The sequence below is a fragment of the Pogonomyrmex barbatus genome, unplaced genomic scaffold (assembly GCF_055798465.1).
Source record: "Pogonomyrmex barbatus isolate J1 unplaced genomic scaffold, ASM5579846v1 scaffold7, whole genome shotgun sequence".
Taxonomy (NCBI): Eukaryota; Metazoa; Arthropoda; class Insecta; order Hymenoptera; family Formicidae; genus Pogonomyrmex; species Pogonomyrmex barbatus.
In genome coordinates this window covers 1584022-1606621 of record NW_028297171.1, presented here as the reverse complement: position 1 = coordinate 1606621, position 22600 = coordinate 1584022, and the positions used below count along the sequence as shown (strand labels likewise).

The window sequence follows — 22600 nt, the reverse complement described above, 5'->3', positions numbered from 1 at the left end:
TATATTTGAAATTAAGAGTGAGTGATATAATGAACTTTATAATATTAGTGACTTAACCGTACTAGTCTTATAAGTAGAATTGAACAGTAATTCTTACAATTAGAATTGAAATAAAGAAAACTCTCGGTTTAACACGCTAACGTGCCGAGGATTAAACTTAGAGTACTCGCATCCGATCCTAAGAGAGGATGTGTTCACGAGCCAGGAACCTTCCTGGCTGGAGACTCGATGTGAACTATACGAAGGAGCCTCTGCACTGGACTCCTTCGTTTTCGGCGGCTCGAAGTGCGGCGGCGCTCTGGTGGGAGCGGCGGCGCTTGCGTGGGAGGCGCTGATGGTAGGGCCCCGGTGGTCATGTGGGGAAGCACCAGCGGCTCCCGTGGTGGGGATGTTCTTTACCCAGGGACGCATCACGTCTTTTATTTTTTTATATATTCATATATATATAACACTGAAATAATGGAATTGAACGTTATAATTAGAATTAAATAGACTGTTGAGGAATATAATGAAGAAAAATATGTTTTGAAAAGGGTATGTCTACGCGCTTGACGTGACACCCCCCCCCTTATTTAAAAATGTGCGTCGATGGACTCACATTTTTCGTATTATAGCTACTTATACTGACATTACAGTTTTCTTATTTTTGTAAGAGTATTTTACTTAATTCTACGTAAGATAGTTCGTCGTTGTCCGTTCGTTGTTCGTTTATTTGTTCGCTTATTCCTGGCTGAGCGTTGTTGGTAGAGTCTTCTACTGGTGCTGCTGGATGGTATTCCGCAATGAATGTTCTTTCTTTACCACCATCGTCCTTGTTCTTTTGGGATTTTCCCAAGAATAATATCAGGCTGGTCACTGATGACCATAATGCACCTAGCAGATAGAGGCTCCATCCATAGATCGAATGGATCGCGTACCCATGGATTAGAGTATCTATTACTAGTTTTATCAATCTCCCGATAATAAATAGTGCTAGTACTCCGGCGCTGGCGGAGCCAAAAGTGATGAATCCATCCAAGAGGCGTTTGCCTGCGCTTTCCGCAATGTGATCAAGAGCTTCTTCGTCGAGAAGGTTGATCATGGATATGCTTCCACGAGGAACGTCTTGTCCCATGGCTCCTCTAGCTATTGTGTTTAGCATGGAAGGTTTTTCCACGGGGAACATAATATGGTTCCGTAGTCTATCAAGGTCTTCCGTTGTATATATTCCGCTAGTGGCCAGTGTATCTGGGCTCACATATTTCCATGCGGGTTTGGTCAGTGGTTGTATTACTGGTGGCGGCAATGATTCCACCATGTTAGTAGTTGCTCTGTACCATATTTCGTCTATTTTGAATAGGTTTGGTAGGAGCTCGTTACAATCCTTGACCCGGTTTTTGTAAGTATTCGGGATCGAGGTACGAGAAAATATGAATTATTTTTGTACGTTACTGGTAGCTCGTCATAGCATTCTTCCGTGCGTCGTATTCGACACTGCACTGGGACACATTTGATAATGTAGATTATTTCACCGGCTGTAACTGCCGTGTATCCCGCGGACTTCATAATCCGTAATGCCATTTCATCTGGCGCTATTCTGGATAATGATAGAGCGTTTTGTAATATTTGTTGCTCCATAGCACATTTCTGTTCCATGATGTCTCTATATAACCTCGTTAGTTGGGTTTTAACATGTTTTTCCACATATACAAACTTTGAATTTACATATGTGAAGATGTCGAGGTTGTCCACAGATATGCGGGTTTTAGATTGGAAAGTTCTTCCTCTTTGAGTTTCGAATATTAATAATTTGGGGTGCTCTGTATGATAGAACTTATATCCGCATACATTAACTTCTGTGGTTCGAGCTAATGCAAACGTAGTGTCATCTGTGGTTACGGTATATATTTCAAGTGCTGTTTGGTTATCTCGTGGAGACAACTTTACCGCTGTTCCTTCATACAGGACATCGTATCTATTGAAATGACAACTGTCGTATGGTGGGACGGTCCAATAAGTTTCGGTACCGTCGTAGTCATTGCATCCTCCTTGGGATGCTGTGCATTGTGTTCCTGAGTTCAGCGTAATTTTGTCTGCTGTTCTTTTTAATGGAGTTGTGAAGGTTCTCAGAGTAATTCTGACGGTGGCTTGGACTACTACGTCCTCCCATGTGCCATACCCGTCTGTGTATTGTGCTCCGGCGCATCGTCCGTCGCTGTAAGCGATTCCAGCTAGCGTAACACTACGATAGTTGGTTGAGTTAACGATGAGGCGATTGACAACGGCGTTGCCCAACGTCGCTGTTCCTGTTTCGTGGAGCTTTTTGCAATTATATGCTCCCATTTCCTTGACATATTCCTTTTTTCCTTCGGTTACGACCGATACGTGGGAATGCATCCCACAATGATAAATATTTCGATCTATTTCGAATTTGCACTGGTATACATTGAGTGTTTCGAATTCTGAGGTTTGGAGTAATTGAATGAATATATCCGTTTTAATGGGTTCAATAGTTCTAAGTCGCATTTCCCTATGTCAAGGAGCGACAACGTAGTTATGTTCAGTCCATTCCCTCCACAATTGTATCCGGTCAGTGCGGTCGTGAGGGTAGGTAAAATGAGGATTGCTACTAGGTGTAGGGCCATGTGGTGGTTGGATGTGTTCTGATCCCTTCAGGCTCATCTTCGGTAGTGTCTTCTTCGATGCCTGGTGGGGGTTCAACGAGATGGGGGCTCCGACTCCCTGCCCTCTTTAATTTGTCTATGTGTACTATCTTGGTTTTGCCATGTTTGATCAAAATTTTTACGTTATTATTTTCTAGCAATTGTATAATTTCGAACGGACCCATATACTGGTCAGCGAGTTTATTTCTAATAGGTTCCTTTAACAGATATACATCGTCTCCTACCTTTAAATTTCGTTCTCTCGATTTTTTATCGTAGTACTGTTTAGATCTATGTTTTGCCTTAATTAGATTATCACGAGCTATGCTCTGTGCTTTTGAAATTTTGTCGTACAAGTTCTCTAAATAGTTCGCATAACTCTCGTTTTGTTCGCCGTCTAAATTATCCTTATCGATAGGCGTACGAGCTAGTTTTCCATAAACTAATTCGTGTGGTGTGAAACGCGTTCCTTCATGTACGCTGGTATTATAAGAGAAATTTGCTATTTTAAGACATTTATCCCATTCATTGTTCATACTGACGAATTGTTTTAGATATTCCCATAGTACATGATGAGAGCGTTCCACCGATCCGTTTGACTGTGGGCGATATGCATGGTTTTAAACTGCTTAATTTTGAATTTTCGAGCTATATTTTTCATTAAGTTGTTCAGAAAGTGCGTTCCCTGGTCAGGATAGCTTTAGGTGCTCCATAAATGCAGATAAAGTCATGTGTCAAGGCACTGCCACATCGATAGCACCTGGGTTTTTCAGAGGGATGGCTGTGGAATGTTTTGTGAGCAGGTCTTGTATTGTGAGTATATATTGATTTCCGGAATTTGTTACGGGTAGCGGACCCATGATATCCATTGAGATTTTATCAAATGCCTTTTCAGGCGTGTCCGTGAGGACCATAGGTCGACGTGGTTTTATTCTTACTAATTTCTTTACCTGGCACTCACGACAATTGTTAATTTCGTTTTGTACGTCTTTTTTCATTTGTGGCCAATAGTATTTTTCTTTCATTCTTTCATACGTTTTTGTGATGCCTTTATGGCCTCCTATTGCGGACGCATAGTTTTCGATGATTATATCGCGTCTCTGCTCGGCTGGCGGTGTGCTAACCTTGTGTGTGCATATTATAATTTTTGTTACTTCGTTCCAAAACGTGTCTCTTAATATTTTATACGTGATGTTCCACTATATGTTTCCTATCGCTCCCTTGCTTATTGATATCGATTCTAAGTTTAGCTCGCGCGCGGCGTTGAGCAAGGATCCTATGGCAAGTTTTAAGTTATCTCGTTCAATGATTTCGGATGCTTCCTTCTCCAATATTAATGCAATAATGTATCGTTTCTTGTTCTCCATTATTTTGGCCTTTCCTATCTCAACGTTTATTATCTCGGGTATTAAGTTGTGTCTAGCTTAAATCTTGTGCCCTCGATCTATCGGTTCTCCCCGGTTTGTCACAAAAATTGCTACATTATCCTTTCGTTGGGTTAAATAATTGTTAATTTCTGTTAGGAATTCTCTGTGGGGTCGTACCATCGTATTTGCGTTCTCGAATAAGGGTTCATTATCTGAGTTATTGCTATCGTCGTCGGAAGAGTTTTGCGTCTCGGATTGTGACTCATCGCTGTCAACGTTATCATTACTTATCGCTGTTTTGTCTCTAATGCTCTCTTTGTTCGGTTTATCTGCCGCTTGAGCGTTATACAATGACTCATCAGTATCGTCAATGGATATGGAATTTGCCTTTTCTCTAAGTCTTAATGGCAGTGTTTGGATTATTGGGTTTCTGGAAAGGGCATCTGCATTTACGTTGCTTTTTCCGGCTTTGTATATTACCTCGTATTCGTACTCTGCTAATTTAAGTCGCCATCGTGCCAATCTAGAGGTTGGATCTTTTACTGAGTTTAACCATGTTAGAGGCTTATGGTCAGTTACCAAGGTAAATTTCCTACCGTATATGTACGGGCGAAAATAATTCACGCTGTATACTATGGCTAGTAACTCCTTTTCGATCGTCGAGTAATTCTGTTCGGCAGTGTTAAGTGTTCGAGATGTGTATGCTATAGGTAAGTCTTTTCCTATTGTTCCCTGACTTAATATGCCTGCTATGGCATAATTAGATGCGTCTGTAGTAATTATGAATGGTCGCGTAAAGTCTGGGTATTGGAGCAATGGTTCCGTACATAATGTGTTTTTTAATGAAGTAAAAGCTTGCTGTTGTTCCTTTTCCCATATAAAATTGCTCTCTTTTTTCAGAAGTGCCGTCAGCGGCCTCGCGATTTCAGAGAAATCGGGTATAAATTTTCGGTAATATCCGGCTAAGCCGAGAAATTGTTTGATATTTTTCTGGTTCCTTGGAGCTGGTGTCACGTCAAGCGCGTAGACATACCTTTTCAAAACATATTTTTCTTCATTACATTCCTCAACAGTTTATTCAATTCTAATTATAACGTTCAATTCTATTATTTCAGTGTTATATATATATGAATATATAAAAAAATAAAAGACGTGATGCGTCCCTGGGTAAAGAACATCCCCACCACGGGAGCCGCTGGTGCTCCCCCACATGACCACCGGGGCCCTACCATCAGCGCCTCCCACGCAAGCGCCGCCGCTCCCATCAGAGCGCCGCCGCACTTCGAGCCGCCGAAAACGAAGGAGTCCAGTGCAGAGGCTCCTTCGTGCAGTTCACATCGAGTCTCCAGCCAGGAAGGTTCCTGGCTCGTGAACACATCCTCTCCTAGGATCGGATGCGAGTAAGTTTAATCCTCTAAGTTTAATCCTCGGCACGTTAGCGTGTTAAACCGAGAGTTTTCTTTATTTCAATTCTAATTATAAGAATTACTATTCAATTCTACTTATAAGACTAGTGCGGTTAAGTCACTAATATTATAAAGTTCATTATACTACTCACTCTTAATTTCAAATATACGAGGTGAAAATTGAACCGCGAGTGATCATTAGCGAACCCCACCTATCCTATCCTAGCGGAACGAATGAAACGATCGAGTTCGCGAGGATAAAGAGATCTTTTAAGCATATCGAATAAATTAAAAAACTCCGAATGAAAACACACTAGTTCGTTGTATCGATCCTCTGGATTGACGCTGTTACGTGTTTGACACGCCGGCGCCTCGACGAGGAACTATAACGATCTATTTATTCTAAATTCCAAATTCAAGTACATTTTCGTTATCAAGGTTTCGTGTACTCGTGCAGGCACCAAACGTGTGGCGCTCCTGAAAGTCGCCCGCGAGGCACGACACCTTGTCGGAATCGTGGACAGTGCGTAAAATAAACGCAAATTAATACGGAATGTTGTGTTCTCATGAAGCATTGAGTTGCGGCGCTCACTGCAGAGTCGCCCGTGAGACATAACAAACCGTAGATAACGCTATCACTTGCGTCACCAAGCGCATCTCTCTGTGCAAGAGCACAGCCTAGAGTCACGAAATAAAATTCATAATGAATTATTGCAGTAAGATCTCTTTGCGATGCCACCGAAACGTCGCCACCGTTCAGGCCGAAAACAATCACTGAAAAAACCTTTTTATGAATTGAACTATCGACTCCCGCGACATTTGCGAAATCTACTGGGTGTCGAGCCAGCCTACGACGAAGATTACGAACAATTATTCTTCGGAAGCTTTTGGTCGCCGAAGCCGCCTCCAACGTGGAAGCTGACCCCCATCACCTTCCGTACCCCGAGATTGCCGCCGCTACGGATGCTCGCCACGGATCCACGGAAGGAAAGATATATGGAAATTAGGAGTAAAATCCTCTACAACTATTATTAAAGGTAGGACAGATTTTTATTGCTGCATGTACTCGAATTTAGAGGACCGCCAATGTGCAAGGGACAACTCGAGAGACCGCGAAAACCGAAAACTTCCCCTGCTGCAATATACACGCGTCGCATAAGTCTTTGCCATTGCGTTACTGAATTCGGTTATGGGTTGTTCGGTATCGCCAGTGATTACAATGACGCGGGACTTTTGTGCCATCAGTGCAAGCTAGACTGTGAACGAATTCACCCCGAACAACAATTTCGATTAGTATTAAGACATTTTATTCATATCGGAAATAGCCCGGTGTCGCGAAAGTGCGAGCACTGCCCAACTGAGTTGTCCATTTGTCGTGAAATAAATAATTGCGACGCATGCATCGACGCCTTCGTTGCTTTTCTAAACCATTTACGAGAACAAGATCAAACATTCGAGTCGTTGCCAGACCCGACTATCATAGACGTTGACAACAGTATCGGGACGCACGAAATTATTTTCTCAAGAAGACTTAGTTTCTTCCTACATAACTTACATAGGCGAAATACCCAACGAGACGATTAAGGTCTCACAATCAAACAGAATCTTTGCCGCTCGAGATTTCGTCATCTAAATTTAAATCACTACAAATTTTTGATCTAGAACCTTTGCCGCTCGAGGTTCCTTACCGTTACCAAAATAAAATTTTTGGAATTTCCCCCATACAGCCCGGTGCGAATACGATTCGATAAAATCAAGTCAAATTTCGCTCGGACAAAACGACGTTGTGTCATTCGTAACGTAACATTTGCTTCATGTTATAGAGATTTATCATTGTAAAATTGAAAAGGGTAATATCCTTACAATAGGAAATAAAATTATTAATTATTCTGACGCGACAGACGTGACACCCCCCCCCCTTATAATAGAAATGGAGGCACTTGACCGACATTTCTCATCTTAATCCTAAGTATAAAAAGGTATAAAGATATAAATCATAAATGATCAAATATTAGTTAAATATTACCTAAAGGTTTTAGGAGATACAATTTTTACATTACTTTATAACAATGCCTAACTTAGTATTTCTTACATTCGTTCGTTTTTGTGGAGATATTTTCGCAATTCTGTGTACGATTGATCCGGCACTGTTTTCACATCACTATTCTTTTCTTGAGGAGTCGGCGCTGATGCTTCTTCTTGCCATCTTTCTTCCTCGTTCGTTACCTTAGTCTGCTGGATTTTCCCAGGAATAGCAGGAGGTGAGTTACTGACCAGATAGCTCCGATTAAATGGATACTCCAGCCATAGATCGAGTGTAGAGCATAACCATGGATTATTGTGTCCACTAACAATTTAATAATTCTGCCAATTATGAATAATGCCAAGACACCAGCGTTCGCCGATCCAAAATGTGATAAAACCATCCCAGAGCTTTCTACCTGCGTTCTCTGCGATATGGTCTAATGAGGCTTCATCCAAGAGATTAAGCATTGCTACAATTCCCTTGGGTATTTCTCGGCCCATTGCGCCACGCATTGTATTAAGCATCGAGGGTTTCTCTACAGGAAACATAATATGCATTGTATTAAGCATCGAGGGTTTCTCTACAGGAAACATAATATGATCCCTGAGTCGATCTAGGTCTTCAGGTGTGTAGATCCCGCTGGTGGCTAGTGCATCAGGGCTCACATACTTCCACAAAGGTTTGGTGAGTGGTTGTATGGTTGGCGGGGGTAGCGATTCCGTTATACTACCTGTCAATCTGTCAATCAATCTTATAGAGATTGGGTAGCAACTCGTTGCAGTCTTTGGGTGTGCCCGTCTTCGAGAGGATACGTGATCTTGGTTGTAGGTATAGTGAGTGATTTCGATAAGTCACTGGGAGTTCATTGTAGCAATTGTCGGTGCGTCGTAGTTTACAATCCACCGGTATGCATTTTATTATATGAATAACTTCACCGGCAGTGACTGCAGTATATCCCGGTGTTTTCATGATTCTGAATGCCATTTCGTCTGGAGCGATGCTGAATAGTGAGAGGGCGTTTTGCAGGATTTTTTTCTCTAGGGAACAGTTTTGTTTCATTATATCCTTGTACAATCGTGTTAATTGTGTTTTAATATGCTTCTCTACGTATACAAACAGAGTTAACATATGAGAAGATATCTAAATTGTCTACAGAGATTTTAATTCTAGACTGGAAGGATCTTCCAGGCTGCGTCTCGAAAATTAGTAGTTTGGGATGTTCCGTGTAGTATAACTTGTATCCGCAAAGATTTGTCTCTGTAGTTTTAGCTAATGCGAAGGTGGTATCCTTGGTGATCATTGTATATATTTCGGGTGCTTGCTCGTATGTCTTTGGTGATAATTTCGTTGCTGTACCCTCGTACAAAATATACTTGTTGAAATGGCAACCGTCTGTGTAGGGGAGATTCCAAAATGTCTCCGTGCCGTCCCAGTCATTGCAGCCTCCTTGCGCTGATGGACACTGGGTTCCCGAAGGCAGATTCACTTTACCTATCGATCTTTTAAAAGGCATCGTGAACGTGCGCAGAGTTATTTCAACGGCTGCTTGCACCACGACGTTCTCCCAGGTTCCGTAGCCGTCCGTATATTGTGTGCCTGCGCAGCGACTATCAGTAAAAGCTTGTCCTGCCAGTGTTACGCTGCGATGGTTAGTGGCATTATTTATTAGCCGGTCAACGAAAGCGGTGCCAATGGCCAAGGATCCGGTTTCGTGTATCTTTTGGCAGTTGTATGCTCCGATTTCCTTCACATATTGTTTTCGACCCTCGGTTACTATTGAGACATGTGAGTGCATTCCGCAGTAATATATTGTTCGGTCGATCTTAACCTTGCACTGGTATGCAGAGATTGTCTCGTATTCGGCCGTCTGGAGTAATTGTATATGGACAGATGTTTTGACTGGTTCAATATCTTCCACGTCGCAGTCTCCTACGTCAAGGAGGGAGAGAGTGGTAATGTTGAGTCCCGTTCCACCGCAGTCATATCCTGTGAGGCAGTGGACTGTTGCTGGTAAGAAGATGCAGGCGATGGTAACGATTATCGACATGTTGACTTGTCTGGGGTCCGTCGGTAACTGACTGCAGCAGCACACTCCTTACTCCTCGAAGTGCCATCTGGTGGGGAGTCAGTTGTGGTGGGGCTCCGATTCCCCGGTCGCTTTAACTTATCTACGTGTATAACGCGCGTTTTTCCTGATTTCAACGCAATTCTTACATTATTATTTTTGAAAATCTCTAAGATTTCATGCGGGCCAGAATACTGGTCGGACAGTTTATTCTTCCTAGGTTCGCTAAGTAAATATACTTGGTCGCCTATACAAAAGTTTCTCTGTGTAACGTCAGGAGAGCCAACGTAAAAATTTCTTTTCCTTCCCCTTTTCCCACCTGCGCAGAAGCGCCACTATTCAAGCCAAAGTTGGCAACAACCGGCTCTCCTGCCGTTGACATATCACGCGTTGCGCCTTACCGCCAGTGAATATACACTGTAATAAATATAAGTAATAAAATTAAATAATATTAATAAATAAATCATGCTAACAATGAATCTAATCAATTGTAAAATTATTAATACTACAATAAGGCTCGCGTTGCTGTTGCGCATCATCTCCAGTCAGCCGCGCGCTGATTGGCCGACCAACGACCATTATAGATATGTGCGTCTAGTCTAGCTTTATAGGCTATGACCGCCGCGAGCGCCACGTGCGTTGGCGTACCCACGCCATCCGCCATCTTGCGCCACGTGCGTTGGCGTACCCACGCCATCCGCCATCTTGCGCCGCGTGCGTTGGCGTACCCACGCTACCGCCACGTTGCGCAACAGCGCCGCCGCAGGCCACGCGTTACAACGCGCGGCCATGCTCGTTCACTCTTGTACGCGCCGTCGAGTAGTACACATCGTGCGAGTGTCAATCCAAATCCAATCCCAATTCCAATTCTAATTTTAAGTCAATTCTATTTCGTCTCAATCTAGTTAAGTTAATTAAGTGATCATTTGTATTCTAAATTTTGTATTGCTCTAAATTTAACCAAGTGTTACGCGAGTGTAATTCGATTCATGAATATTTGAATATAGTAAGTACAGTGTATTCGCCACGTGTCATTCATTGCATCATCCTTCCTATCGCCGCGAGAAATCGGAAGTGTTCGCGAGGCTAAAGAGGCAACGGGCATTAACAACTCAAACCTTATTTTACCGAATAATTAGCAGTTAAAGCGAGAATTCCAATCGTTTCCGGGGGCAAGGTGTTGTGCGTTATCCGCACTTACCACGAAGGAAACATTGGACTTCGAGCACGCGGTAATCCTAATCTTTTAATTAAATACAATATACGCCTGGAGCCTCTGCCGAATGCCTAAAGCACGGAGGAATCGCGCGGGTCGTAACAACGCACTTCGGCGGCTTGAATACGACCTCCACGTGGCCGCGATTTACGATCATAACGCGATCATCGGCGAGGAAGTGAGTTACGACGGCGAGTACGAACTTCTCGTGCACGACCGCCTCTGGAGCGCCTTACCGGTCCCGTCCACCCCCGTAGCAGCTTACTAGGGAAGCAGTTTCGGACCACGCATCTCCCTCGAGGAGTATCTGCGCAGAGCGGACACCGAAAGGTAGGTGAAAATCATACATCAAGTTTTATTCCCGGTTGCTTTCGCGTTCCCATCTTGCATACGTTTCAGTAAAATATAGAGTATAAAGGAATTAGACGTGAATGAATATAAGAGTACTCGCGTTCAAGATTCTTTCGGGTTGCGTCACTCGTTTTGTTCGCGTCGACCGATCGTCGCATAGTTGCATCGCCCGACCGGAAGGGTTTTACGACCGACCCTTTTTTGCCGCCCTTGCCACTTTCTCCTAAGGCATGTAGGGTTTTGAGCCGGTTTATCGCTACGCACGGAAATATTCCAGTTTCGTAATATCATTTTAATATTGAATATTCGCCGCGTAATATTAATTCCCGTTATTTGACGTAATGTGCCCGCCTTGCTTTCTCGAGCCACGAGATTCGCGCACTCACCCGGCCGCCGTATACAGATACCGTAGGAGCACGGTGCGTTGCCTTACCACGTTCGGATATCAACGCGTGGACGACGCTATCGCCGAGTTACTCCCTAATAGTGCCGAATATCTTTGCTTTCGATGTAAGGAAGAAATACCAGAGGGAACTCTTACGTATCGTCTTGAATTGGCCCACGCGTTCCAGTTCGGGTATACTTCCGCCCGGGATCATTGCGATTGCTGCCGCGCTAGTCTTGTAATAGTCCGCGACATTGAGCTCTGCCCTGACTGCACCGAAGTTTTTACTGTGTCTCTAGAAGTGCTCAGGGAATTAGGCAACGCTATAGAGAACATCTGCGGGCGATACTACCTCGACGAGACCAATCCCGCTCCCGACGGCATCCTATCGCGCCGGCTAATCAACTTCTCTGTTGCACTGATCCGCTTACAGTCTAATAATCGCCCAACGTCTGGTTAAACGCAACGTTAGCAGTGTAATTCACTGAAATTTCCTGAGAACTTAATAATTCGCCGCTGACATTATCGGAGGGGTTCCCGCGGATTTGAGCAGTATAATCAGGGTTTCGTACTCCTTAATTCCTTAATTCCTTAATTCTTCCGAACCGCTGTTGGCGATTTGCCGCTCGATCGCTGGCAGCGTCGCCGAGAGGCGAGCGTATTCCCGCCTTGGTCCAGTGCCACGTGGCGATTGGCTTTGGCAATCTCGCCACCGCCTGCGACGTAACATCTGCACCGTTCGCTTGTCGTAATATTTCTTAGATTTTATTTTAGCGTTTATCAAATTACGTCTGGCCATTGCCTGAGCCTCGGAAATTCTATTATATAGCTCCGTTAGGTAACGCGTATAACTTTCGTTTTCGTCGTCGTCTGGCGCCGGTTCGCTAGTAGGGGTCCTTGCCAACCTACCATAAACTAACTCATGGGGAGTGAATAATGTCCCTTCGTGTTCGCTGGTGTTATATGAGAAGCTTGCTAGCCTAAGATGACAGTCCCAGTCGCTGTGTTTATTCACAAATTGCTTTAAGTATTCCCATAGAACTTGATGGGAGCGCTCTATAGAACCGTTCGATTGCGGTCGATACGCTGTGGTTTTGTAATGTTATCCGGAATTTCCGTGCAATTATTTCGCATTAGATTATTAAGGAAATGTGTCCCCTGGTCTGTCAATAGAGCTTTCGGAGCACCGTGAATACATATGAACTCATTCGTAAATGCTTCGATTACGTCGATTGCCGCGGGATTTTTTAAAGGAACGGCTATTGAATATTTCGTCAACAAATCTTGAATAGTTAAAATATAAGAGTTTCCGACGGAGGTTGTCGGCAACGGTCTCATGATATCCATAGAAACCTTATCGAACGCCCTATCGGGTGTATCCGTTAAAATCATTGGTTGCCTCGGTTTTATTCGGACTAGTCTTTTAATATGGCACTCCTGACAGTTATTTATTACGTTCTGTATATCTCGTTTCATGCCGGGCCACTGATATCTCGTTTTTAATTGATTGTACGTTTTAGTTATGCCTTTGTGTCCGCCCATTGCAGAGGCGTGGCACTCTTTAATTATTTCGTCGCGGTTTTCGCTATTAGGTATACTGGTTAGGTTATTACAAATTGTGATTTTCGTTCCTTCGTCCCAGAAGGTATCCCTGAGCATTCTATATATTGTTCGCCATTCTATCGTGCCTACGTTACTTTTACAAATCGATAATGTCGCTAAATCTAATTCTCGAGTTGCATCGACTAACGAGCCTATTGCAGTTCGAAGGGCTTGCATTTCTGTTAGCGCGGAGATTCCCTTTCCTTGTTCAATTACCATGGCGATTATGTAACGTTTTTTTGTCGCGTGTTACCTTTACTTTTCCTATCGATAATTCATTCATGGCAGGATATCTGTTACTTTCTTTTAGATCGAATGCTCCTTTGTCTAGGGGATCACCGGTTTGAGATACGAATATCGCTAAATTATCTTTTCTCCAAGACAAACGTTCGTTCGTTTCGTTTAAAAATCGTCTCTTAAGTTCAAAAGGGGTATTGACTCTGTCTACGAGCGGTTCATTTTCGGAGTCGTCGTCGGAGTCGGTCTCGTCATGGTCGTCATTGTCTGAGTCTAGTTCCGTGCTCGCTTTATCGCTCTGTGGAATGTCGGCATGTGATCCGCTCGACTCTTGAGCGTTATCTTTGTTTATGTTACTGAAGAGGGATTCGTCTGAATCGTCGCTGAGCGGTGCCGCATGTTTCTGCGGTCGGACTGGGAGAATCGGATTAGAGGGAGAGTGCGTCAGCGTTGGCATTTATCTTTCCTGCTTTATAGATTACTTCGTATTCGTATTCAGCTAATTTAAGACGCCATCGAATTAAACGTGAGGTCGGATCTTTTACCGAGTGAAGCCAGGTTAATGGTTTATGATCCGTAACTAATGTCACGTCTGTCGCGTCAGAATAAACGAATAAATTAATAATTTTATGCCCTATGGTAAAAATGTTACTCTTTTCAAATTTATAGAGATAATTTTTGTATAGCACGGAACAAGGAATAGACGTGATACGTCCCTAGGCCACCGCGAGCCCCACCAGGGCAACTCTCTGGCCTCCCACGCGAGCGCCGCACTCCCACCGCCAGCGCTTCCCACATTGGGCGCGCACCCCACCATAGCGTCGCCGCAGTTTCGAGCCGCCGAATCGAAGCACATCAGTGCACGGCCGACTGCGTTCAGTTCATCCCGCGAATACGACTGGAGAGGACCTCCAGTCCGTGAACTCCCTCTTCCAATTCAATTTCTAGTGTTAAGAGAAATCAATTCCAATTCTAGTAGTAGGAAATAACTTCAAACTAATTCCAATTCTAGTGCTAAGAGAATAATTTCGAATCAATTCCAATTCTAAGTGTTAACTCAAATCAATTCCAATTCTAGTGTTAAGAAATAAATTTGAATCAATTCAATTTTATTAACATCATTCAATTTAAACTTAACTGTAAAAGCGTTTACAATTTAATCAATCTCTGTATTAATCTTGTATCTGAATATTCTACAATATATATATATATATAAGTGAAAAGTGATCAGTGTTAAATAATTAATAAATCCAAACCCTTCCACCCCTCCTAGCGAAACGTACAATCGACAGAGTTCGCGAGGTAGAGTGACCACGCGAAATTCAATCAAACGCAAGCGTCCAGGGAGGCCGTGCTTGGTCTCTTGGTTAGCAGGTTGTGCGTCCACCCGCACTACCCCCAAGAGAGGTATCGCTTCTCACGCACTTTTAAATCGTCAAATTACGAAATATCTGATAACCTGTCCCGCCTCTTGGCTAGCAAGTTGTGCGTCCACCCGCACTACTCTCCACAGAGGGTTACAGATTGTCATCGCGTTAGAAAGTTCAATTTAATACTCGTAACTTGTAAGGGAAGTAGTATTTTCCCTTCATGGTCACTCCCGATGCCTAAGAATCGTAAAAACCGTGCCGGACATCAGCGTGCAATTCGCCGCGCCTTATACGAAATTAAATCCGCGCTCACCGGTGATTTGAGTGAACTGCTCGGATGTGAAGAAACCTACCAGCCGGAATACGAAGCGTATTACGAGAACAGCCTGTGGGCTCCAAGTCCTCCGAGTCCAGCAACGCCGCATCCTAGTGTGCATCCCGAGACCCGCCAGGCCGACAACGAGAATCGGAAGCCTGAATCCAGGAACCGGGCCAACGAAAAGTAAGTGAATTTTCATTTCTTGTTCGTGAAACGCGTTATGTGCAGAGGACGATCGGAAAGCTCGCGTCAGGAAAGAACACATCCAGCCGCCGTCTTTAACGACCAAATAAGTATCTCTCGGTGTGTAGTCGAATTCGGTTATGGTCTTGTCGGTATAGCTACCGATACAAAAATAAGTATCTCTCGGTGTGTAGTCGAATTCGGTTATGGTCTTGTCGGTATAGCTACCGATACAAATTCCGCCAGTCTTATATGCCTAGAGTGTAAATCCCAGTATAATTTCGATCAACAATTCACCGCTATCTTAAGACATTATATTAACGTTGGGACTACTCGAGAAGAAAGGCTTTGCAATTCTTGCGGCACTGGATTGGCTATTTGGCGCGAGGTAACCGACTGCGATCCTTGCTCCGAGGCATTCGTGGCATTTTTGGAATATTTACGCGAAGAAAGTACTTCTTTTTACGATTTACCGAATCCTACCGTCATTGACGTAGACGCAGAGATAGGATCGCATGATATCGTCTTTTCCAGGAGACTATCGACTTTTCTATACGGAGTATACAACCGCAATTTATATCAGTAATCCGGTCAAGTTATTTTGCAAAAAACCAACACGCAGCCCAGTGCGAGCAGACTCGCTCCACGCGTAGCACGTCTCGCCTGCGACGTAACAATCTCCTTTCATGGTGACCGTGAGTGGTCCTACGATGTAGGACAGTGCTCCAGGGCGCATTTTTGAAACGGTCTTTCTGCCGTGTCGGTCAGTACTAGAGGCATTTTGGTTTTCTTGCTTAGTTTGTTTTTCTGGCAGTATTCACATTTGGCGATGTATTCTTCCACATCTCGTATTAGTCCGTGCCAATTGTGCATTAGTCGTATTCGATTTACGGTACGTGTTACGCCTTGATGTCCGCCGAGGGGGGCATTATGATATTCGTACATTATTTGCTCCTTGTCTTCTTTGTTATATTCGCGTTCTTCCTTGTCGCGCTCGATGCTGTTTATCTGTGTGTCAGACGCGATCGGGTTTCTGCTGAGCGCGTCAGCATTTGTATTGCCTTTACCTGCCTTGTGTATCACCTCATAGTCGTACTCTTCTAATTTGAGCCTCCATCTGATTAATCGTGAACCAGGATCTGTTATACTAAATAGCCAGATCAATGGCTTGTGATCTGTAATTATTTGAAATTTTGTTCCATAGAGGTATGGTCGAAAATGTTTGACGGCCCATATTATGGCTAGCAATTCTTTCTCCGTTGTATTGTAGTTTTGTTCCGCTTTATTCAGAATTCTGCTTGCGTATGCAATTGGTCGATCTTGGCCTTGTTACGTCGCAGGCGGTGGCGAGATTGCCAAAGCAAATCGCCACGTGGCACTGGACCAAGGCGGGAATACGCTCGCCTCTCGGCGACGCTGCCAGCGATCGAGCGGCAAATCGCCAACAGCGGTTCGGAAGAATTAAGGAATTAAGGAATTAAGGAGTACGAAACCCTGATTATACTGCTCGAATCCGAGGGAACCCCTCCGATAATGTCAGCGGCGAATTATTAAGTTCTCAGGAAATTTCAGTGAATTACACGGCTAACGTTGCGTTTAACCAGACGTTGGGCGATTATTAGACTGTAAGCGGATCAGTGCAACAGAGAAGTTGGTTAGCCGGCGCGATAGGATGCCGTCGGGAGCGGGATTGGTCTCGTCGAGGTAGTATCGCCCGCAGATGTTCTCTATAGCGTTGCCTAATTCCCTGAGCACTTCTAGAGACACAGTAAAAACTTCGGTGCAGTCAGGGCAGAGCTCAATGTCGCGGACTATTACAAGACTAGCGCGGCAGCAATCGCAATGATCCCGGGCGGAAGTATACCCGAACTGGAACGCGTGGGCCAATTCAAGACGATACGTAAGAGTTCCCTCTGGTATTTCCTCCTTACATCGAAAGCAAAGATATTCGGCACTATTAGGGAGTAACTCGGCGATAGCGTCGTCCACGCGTCGATATCCGAACGTGGTAAGGCAACGCACCGTGCTCCTACGGTATCTGTATACGGCGGCCGGGTGAGTGCGCGAATCTCGTGGCTCGAGAAAGCAAGGCGGGCACATTACGTCAAATAACGGGAATTAATATTACGCGGCGAATATTCAATATTAAAATGATATTACGAAACTGGAATATTTCCGTGCGTAGCGATAAACCGGCTCAAAACCCTACATGCCTTAGGAGAAAGTGGCAAGGGCGGCAAAAAAGGGTCGGTCGTAAAACCCTTCCGGTCGGGCGATGCAACTATGCGACGGTCGGTCGACGCGAACAAAACGAGTGACGCAACCCGAAAGAATCTTGAACGCGAGTACTCTTATATTCATTCACGTCTAATTCCTTTATACTCTATATTTTACTGAAATGTATGCAAGATGGGAACGCGAAAGCAACCGGGAATAAAACTTGATGTATGATTTTCACCTACCTTTCGGTGTCCGCTCTGCGCAGATACTCCTCGAGGGAGATGCGTGGTCCGAAACTGCTTCCCTGGTAAGCTGCTACGGGGGTGGACGGGGCCGGTAAGGCGCTCCAGAGGCGGTCGTGCACGAGAAGTTCGTACTCGCCGTCGTAACTCACTTCCTCGCCGATGATCGCGTTATGATCGTAAATCGCGGCCACGTGGAGGTCGTATTCAAGCCGCCGAAGTGCGTTGTTACGACCCGCGCGATTCCTCCGTGCTTTAGGCATTCGGCAGAGGCTCCAGGCGTATATTGTATTTGTAACGTCAGGAGAGCCAACGTAAAAATTTCTTTTCCTTCCCCTTTTCCCACCTGCGCAGAAGCGCCACTATTCAAGCCAAAGTTGGCAACAACCGGCTCTCCTGCCGTTGACATATCGCGCGTTGCGCCTTACCGCCAGTGAATATACACTGTAATAAATATAAGTAATAAAATTAAATAATAATAATAAATAAATCACGCTAACAATGAACCTAAATAATTGTAAAATTATTAATACTACAATAAGGCTCGCGTTGCTGTTGCGCATCATCTCCAGTCAGCCGCGCGCTGATTGGCCGACCAACGACCATTATAGATATGTGCGTCTGGTCTAGCTTTATAGGCTATGACCGTCGCGAGCGCCACGTGCTTTGGCGTACCCACGCCATCCGCCATCTTGCGCCACGTGCTTTGGCGTACCCACGTCATCCGCCATCTTGCGCCACGTGCTTTGGCGTACCCACGCCATCCGCCATCTTGCGCCGCGTGCTTTGGCGTGCCCACGCCATCCGCCATCTTGCGCCACGTGCGTTGGCGTACCCACGCTACCGCCACGTTGCGCAACAGCGCCGCCGCAGGCGCGCGTTACAACGCGCGGCCATGCTCGTTCACTCTTGTACGCGCCGTCGAGTAGTACACATCGTGCGAGTGTCAATCCAAATCCAATCCCAATTCCAATTCTAATTTTAAGTCAATTCTATTTCGTCTCAATCTAGTTAAGTTAATTAAGTGATCATTTGTATTCTAAATTTTGTATTGCTCTAAATTTAACCAAGTGTTACGCGAGTGTAATTCGATTCATGAATATTTGAATATAGTAAGTACAGTGTATTCGCCACGTGTCATTCATTGCATCATCCTTCCTATCGCCGCGAGAAATCGGAAGTGTTCGCGAGGCTAAAGAGGCAACGGGCATTAACAACTCAAACCTTATTTTACCGAATAATTAGCAGTTAAAGCGAGAATTCCAATCGTTTCCGGGGGCAAGGTGTTGTGCGTTATCCGCACTTACCACGAAGGAAACATTGGACTTCGAGCACGCGGTAATTCTAATCTTTTAATTAAATACAATATACGCCTGGAGCCTCTGCCGAATGCCTAAAGCACGGAGGAATCGCGCGGGTCGTAACAACGCACTTCGGCGGCTTGAATACGACCTCCACGTGGCCGCGATTTACGATCATAACGCGATCATCGGCGAGGAAGTGAGTTACGACGGCGAGTACGAACTTCTCGTGCACGACCGCCTCTGGAGCGCCTTACCGGCCCCGTCCACCCCCGTAGCAGCTTACCAGGGAAGCAGTTTCGGACCACGCATCTCCCTCGAGGAGTATCTGCGCAGAGCGGACACCGAAAGGTAGGTGAAAATCACACATCAAGTTTTATTCCCGGTTGCTTTCGCGTTCCCATCTTGCATACGTTTCAGTAAAATATAGAGTATAAAGGAATTAGACGTGAATGAATATAAGAGTACTCGCGTTCAAGATTCTTTCGGGTTGCGTCACTCGTTTTGTTCGCGTCGACCGACCGTCGCATAGTTGCATCGCCCGACCGGAAGGGTTTTACGACCGACCCTTTTTTGCCGCCCTTGCCATTTTCTCCTAAGGCATGTAGGGTTTTGAGCCGGTTTATCGCTACGCACGGAAATATTCCAGTTTCGTAATATCATTTTAATATTGAATATTCGCCGCGTAATATTAATTCCCGTTATTTGACGTAATGTGCCCGCCTTGCTTTCTCGAGCCACGAGATTCGCGCACTCACCCGGCCGCCGTATACAGATACCGTAGGAGCACGGTGCGTTGCCTTACCACGTTCGGATATCGACGCGTGGACGACGCTATCGCCGAGTTACTCCCTAATAGTGCCGAATATCTTTGCTTTCGATGTAAGGAGGAAATACCAGAGGGAGCTCTTACTTATCGTCTTGAATTGGCCCACGCGTTCCAGTTCGGGTATACTTCCGCCCGGGATCATTGCGATTGCTGCCGCGCTAGTCTTGTAATAGTCCGCGACATTGAGCTCTGCCCTGACTGCACCGAAGTTTTTACTGTGTCTCTAGAAGTGCTCAGGGAATTAGGCAACGCTATAGAGAACATCTGCGGGCGATACTACCTCGACGAGACCAATCCCGCTCCCGACGGCATCCTATCGCGCCGGCTAACCAACTTCTCTGTTGCACTGATCCGCTTACAGTCTAATAATCGCCCAACGTCTGGTTAAACGCAACGTTAGCCGTGTAATTCACTGAAATTTCCTGAGAACTTAATAATTCGCCGCTGACATTATCGGAGGGGTTCCCTCGGATTCGAGCAGTATAATCAGGGTTTCGTACTCCTTAATTCCTTAATTCCTTAATTCTTCCGAACCGCTGTTGGCGATTTGCCGCTCGATCGCTGGCAGCGTCGCCGAGAGGCGAGCGTATTCCCGCCTTGGTCCAGTGCCACGTGGCGATTTGCTTTGGCAATCTCGCCACCGCCTGCGACGTAACATATTTCTGGTGACAGCGGTGGGATACGTTAATCGGAGGAATCGAAAAATTTCGACACATCCTACCGACCCGCGTCATATTCGCGCTGTAGCTGTTTCTTATGCTTCGTACACCGGTAAAGGGCGAGAAAGAAACGGACATGACCACGCGCGCTCAAAAGGGAAAGCTCGCGAGCGACGACGCAGAGATGACCTCCGTAGACAGGCCGGGTGCCCCTAAAACTAAGTATACCGACAGCGAATTCGATGTCATGCAAGCCAACATGGCCAAGCGCGCCGCACAATTACAAGCCGACGCCGACGCATTACAACGGGAAAGAGAAGAAATTCGGGCGGAGAGCGCAGCGCTTCGAAGAGACCGCGCTGAAGCGGAACAGAGTCGAACCGCCGTGCGCGAGATGAATAATATGCTTGCTGCAATGCGCGCTGAATTGAATAACATTCGCCACGAAATCGAGACACGACGCGACCTACCACCGCGAAGCCCTAGCCTTCCCGCTGGGCAACGGTTCACGGAAACGCCCGCCCCTTTTGGCGAGCTGAATGAGTCGGGCACGGAACTCCCTCCCGCGCCGAAGATAACTTATCGCGAGGCGACCGAGTTCGTTCCAATTTTTGATGGTTATAACATCCCTTTGTCGAAATTCCTCGGAGCGTGCAGGCAAGCGCGCGACATCCTGCCGCCTCATTTCGAGAGACCCCTCACGCGTTTACTGGTAGCGAAATTGCGCGGCCACGCTCACTCAGCCGTCGCCGACGAACCGTGCGACACAGTGACACAACTGTCAGATTTATTAAATAGTGCCTTCGGCTCGATAAAAAGTGTTGCGCAATACCGCGGGGAATTGACCGCTGTGCACCTCAAATCGGGAGAGCATATGCTAGATTACATCGACCGCGTCAAGGAACTCCGAGCCTCCATAAGGGACGGAGAACGTCGGGCCCACGGTACGATAGATTCCGCGACGAACCGGGAGATAGACGAACTCACCGCTTCATGTTTCTGTGAGGGTCTGCCCACCCCACTACGTTTACAACTCAAACCGGAACATTTTTACCAGCCGTTCGAGGCATTTGCCGCCGCGAAGATTATAGCCAAGCGTGATGAGATAGAACGGCAGCGTTACGGAATGCCGCCCCGTCAAGGGCTGAGCCCAAACAAACAAACCCTCAGCGCAAACCGTCGTTTCCCCGAAACAGGTGCGGGGCCTAGCCTGCGCTACAGGCAGCCCGCACCGCCGGAACGACGACGCTCGCCGCCGCGACTCGACGCATACAGAGACCGCGATCGGAACTATGCACCGCGCTACCCCTCCGAGTGGGTTGAGCGCCGCGACGAAGTAAGACGAACTGCGCCGCTTTACGAGAAACGCGAATCGCCTAGATCGGGGGGAGGCGACAGAGGGCCGCGCGATTACGGATCGCAGCTTAACGATAAATGGTGCAGATATTGCAAAAATCGCGGCCATGAAATCGAGGAATGTCGGAAACGACAATATAATAACAGTCGCCTCAACGAACCGGGAAACGGTCGGGATCCGCCCCGTGGGTCGGACGCAGCGCGCGCGGATCCTCCAAGGAGTACGCGTCCGGTGAACGTCGTGGAGACGACCGAAGAAGCGTCAGGATCGCAATCTTAAATCCGCAAGAGTATTCACACGCCCCCACTATAACATTGTCCACGCGTGGCTTAATCAAGGAAACTAATTTCATGGTCGACACAGGAGCGGCACCGAATCTAATAAAAGAGCGCTGCTTACATCCCGAGACTCCGGTATTCAAGCGCGATACAATATACCTGACTGGAATCACCGAAGGCAGGCTGGAAACTCTCGGGTCGGCTCGTATAGAATTTATGGGCCACAAGATAACCCTACACGTGGTACCTGACCATTTCCCCATCGTCCAGGAAGGAATCCTAGGATCAGAATTCCTGCGCGATAACGCCAAAATCGATTTCGGGCGAAAACAGATAGAGTGGCAAGGAATACGCCTGCCTTTTGCCCGACGGGAAACTATCGTAATACCAGGTCGCTGCCGCGCCACGTTTTGTATGAACGTCGCGAACCCAGAAATAGCAGTCGGTTATATCCCGCGACTTAGAGTCTGCGATGGGGTATACCTCGGCGAAGCGGTCGTGACTAATCGCAACGGAAGGGCATATTCGCAAATAATCAACTCGAC

At 45.9% G+C, this 22600-nt stretch overlaps 1 protein-coding gene across 1 annotated transcript; it reads left to right on the top strand.

Moving 5' to 3' along the window:
- The first annotated feature begins 20246 nt into the window (after positions 1 to 20246).
- On the top strand, positions 20247 to 22113 carry LOC148934865 (uncharacterized). The gene has a single exon (XM_089083158.1). It carries the CDS (start codon positions 20518 to 20520, stop codon positions 22054 to 22056), a length of 1539 nt encoding a protein of 512 aa, XP_088939284.1. The 5' UTR covers positions 20247 to 20517; the 3' UTR covers positions 22057 to 22113.
- The last annotated feature ends 487 nt before the right edge of the window (positions 22114 to 22600 follow it).

Coding starts and splice junctions, on each gene's coding strand:
- LOC148934865 (XM_089083158.1), top strand. CDS start 20,518: ATGCTTCGTACACCGGTAAAGGGCGAGAAAGAAACGGACATGACCACG.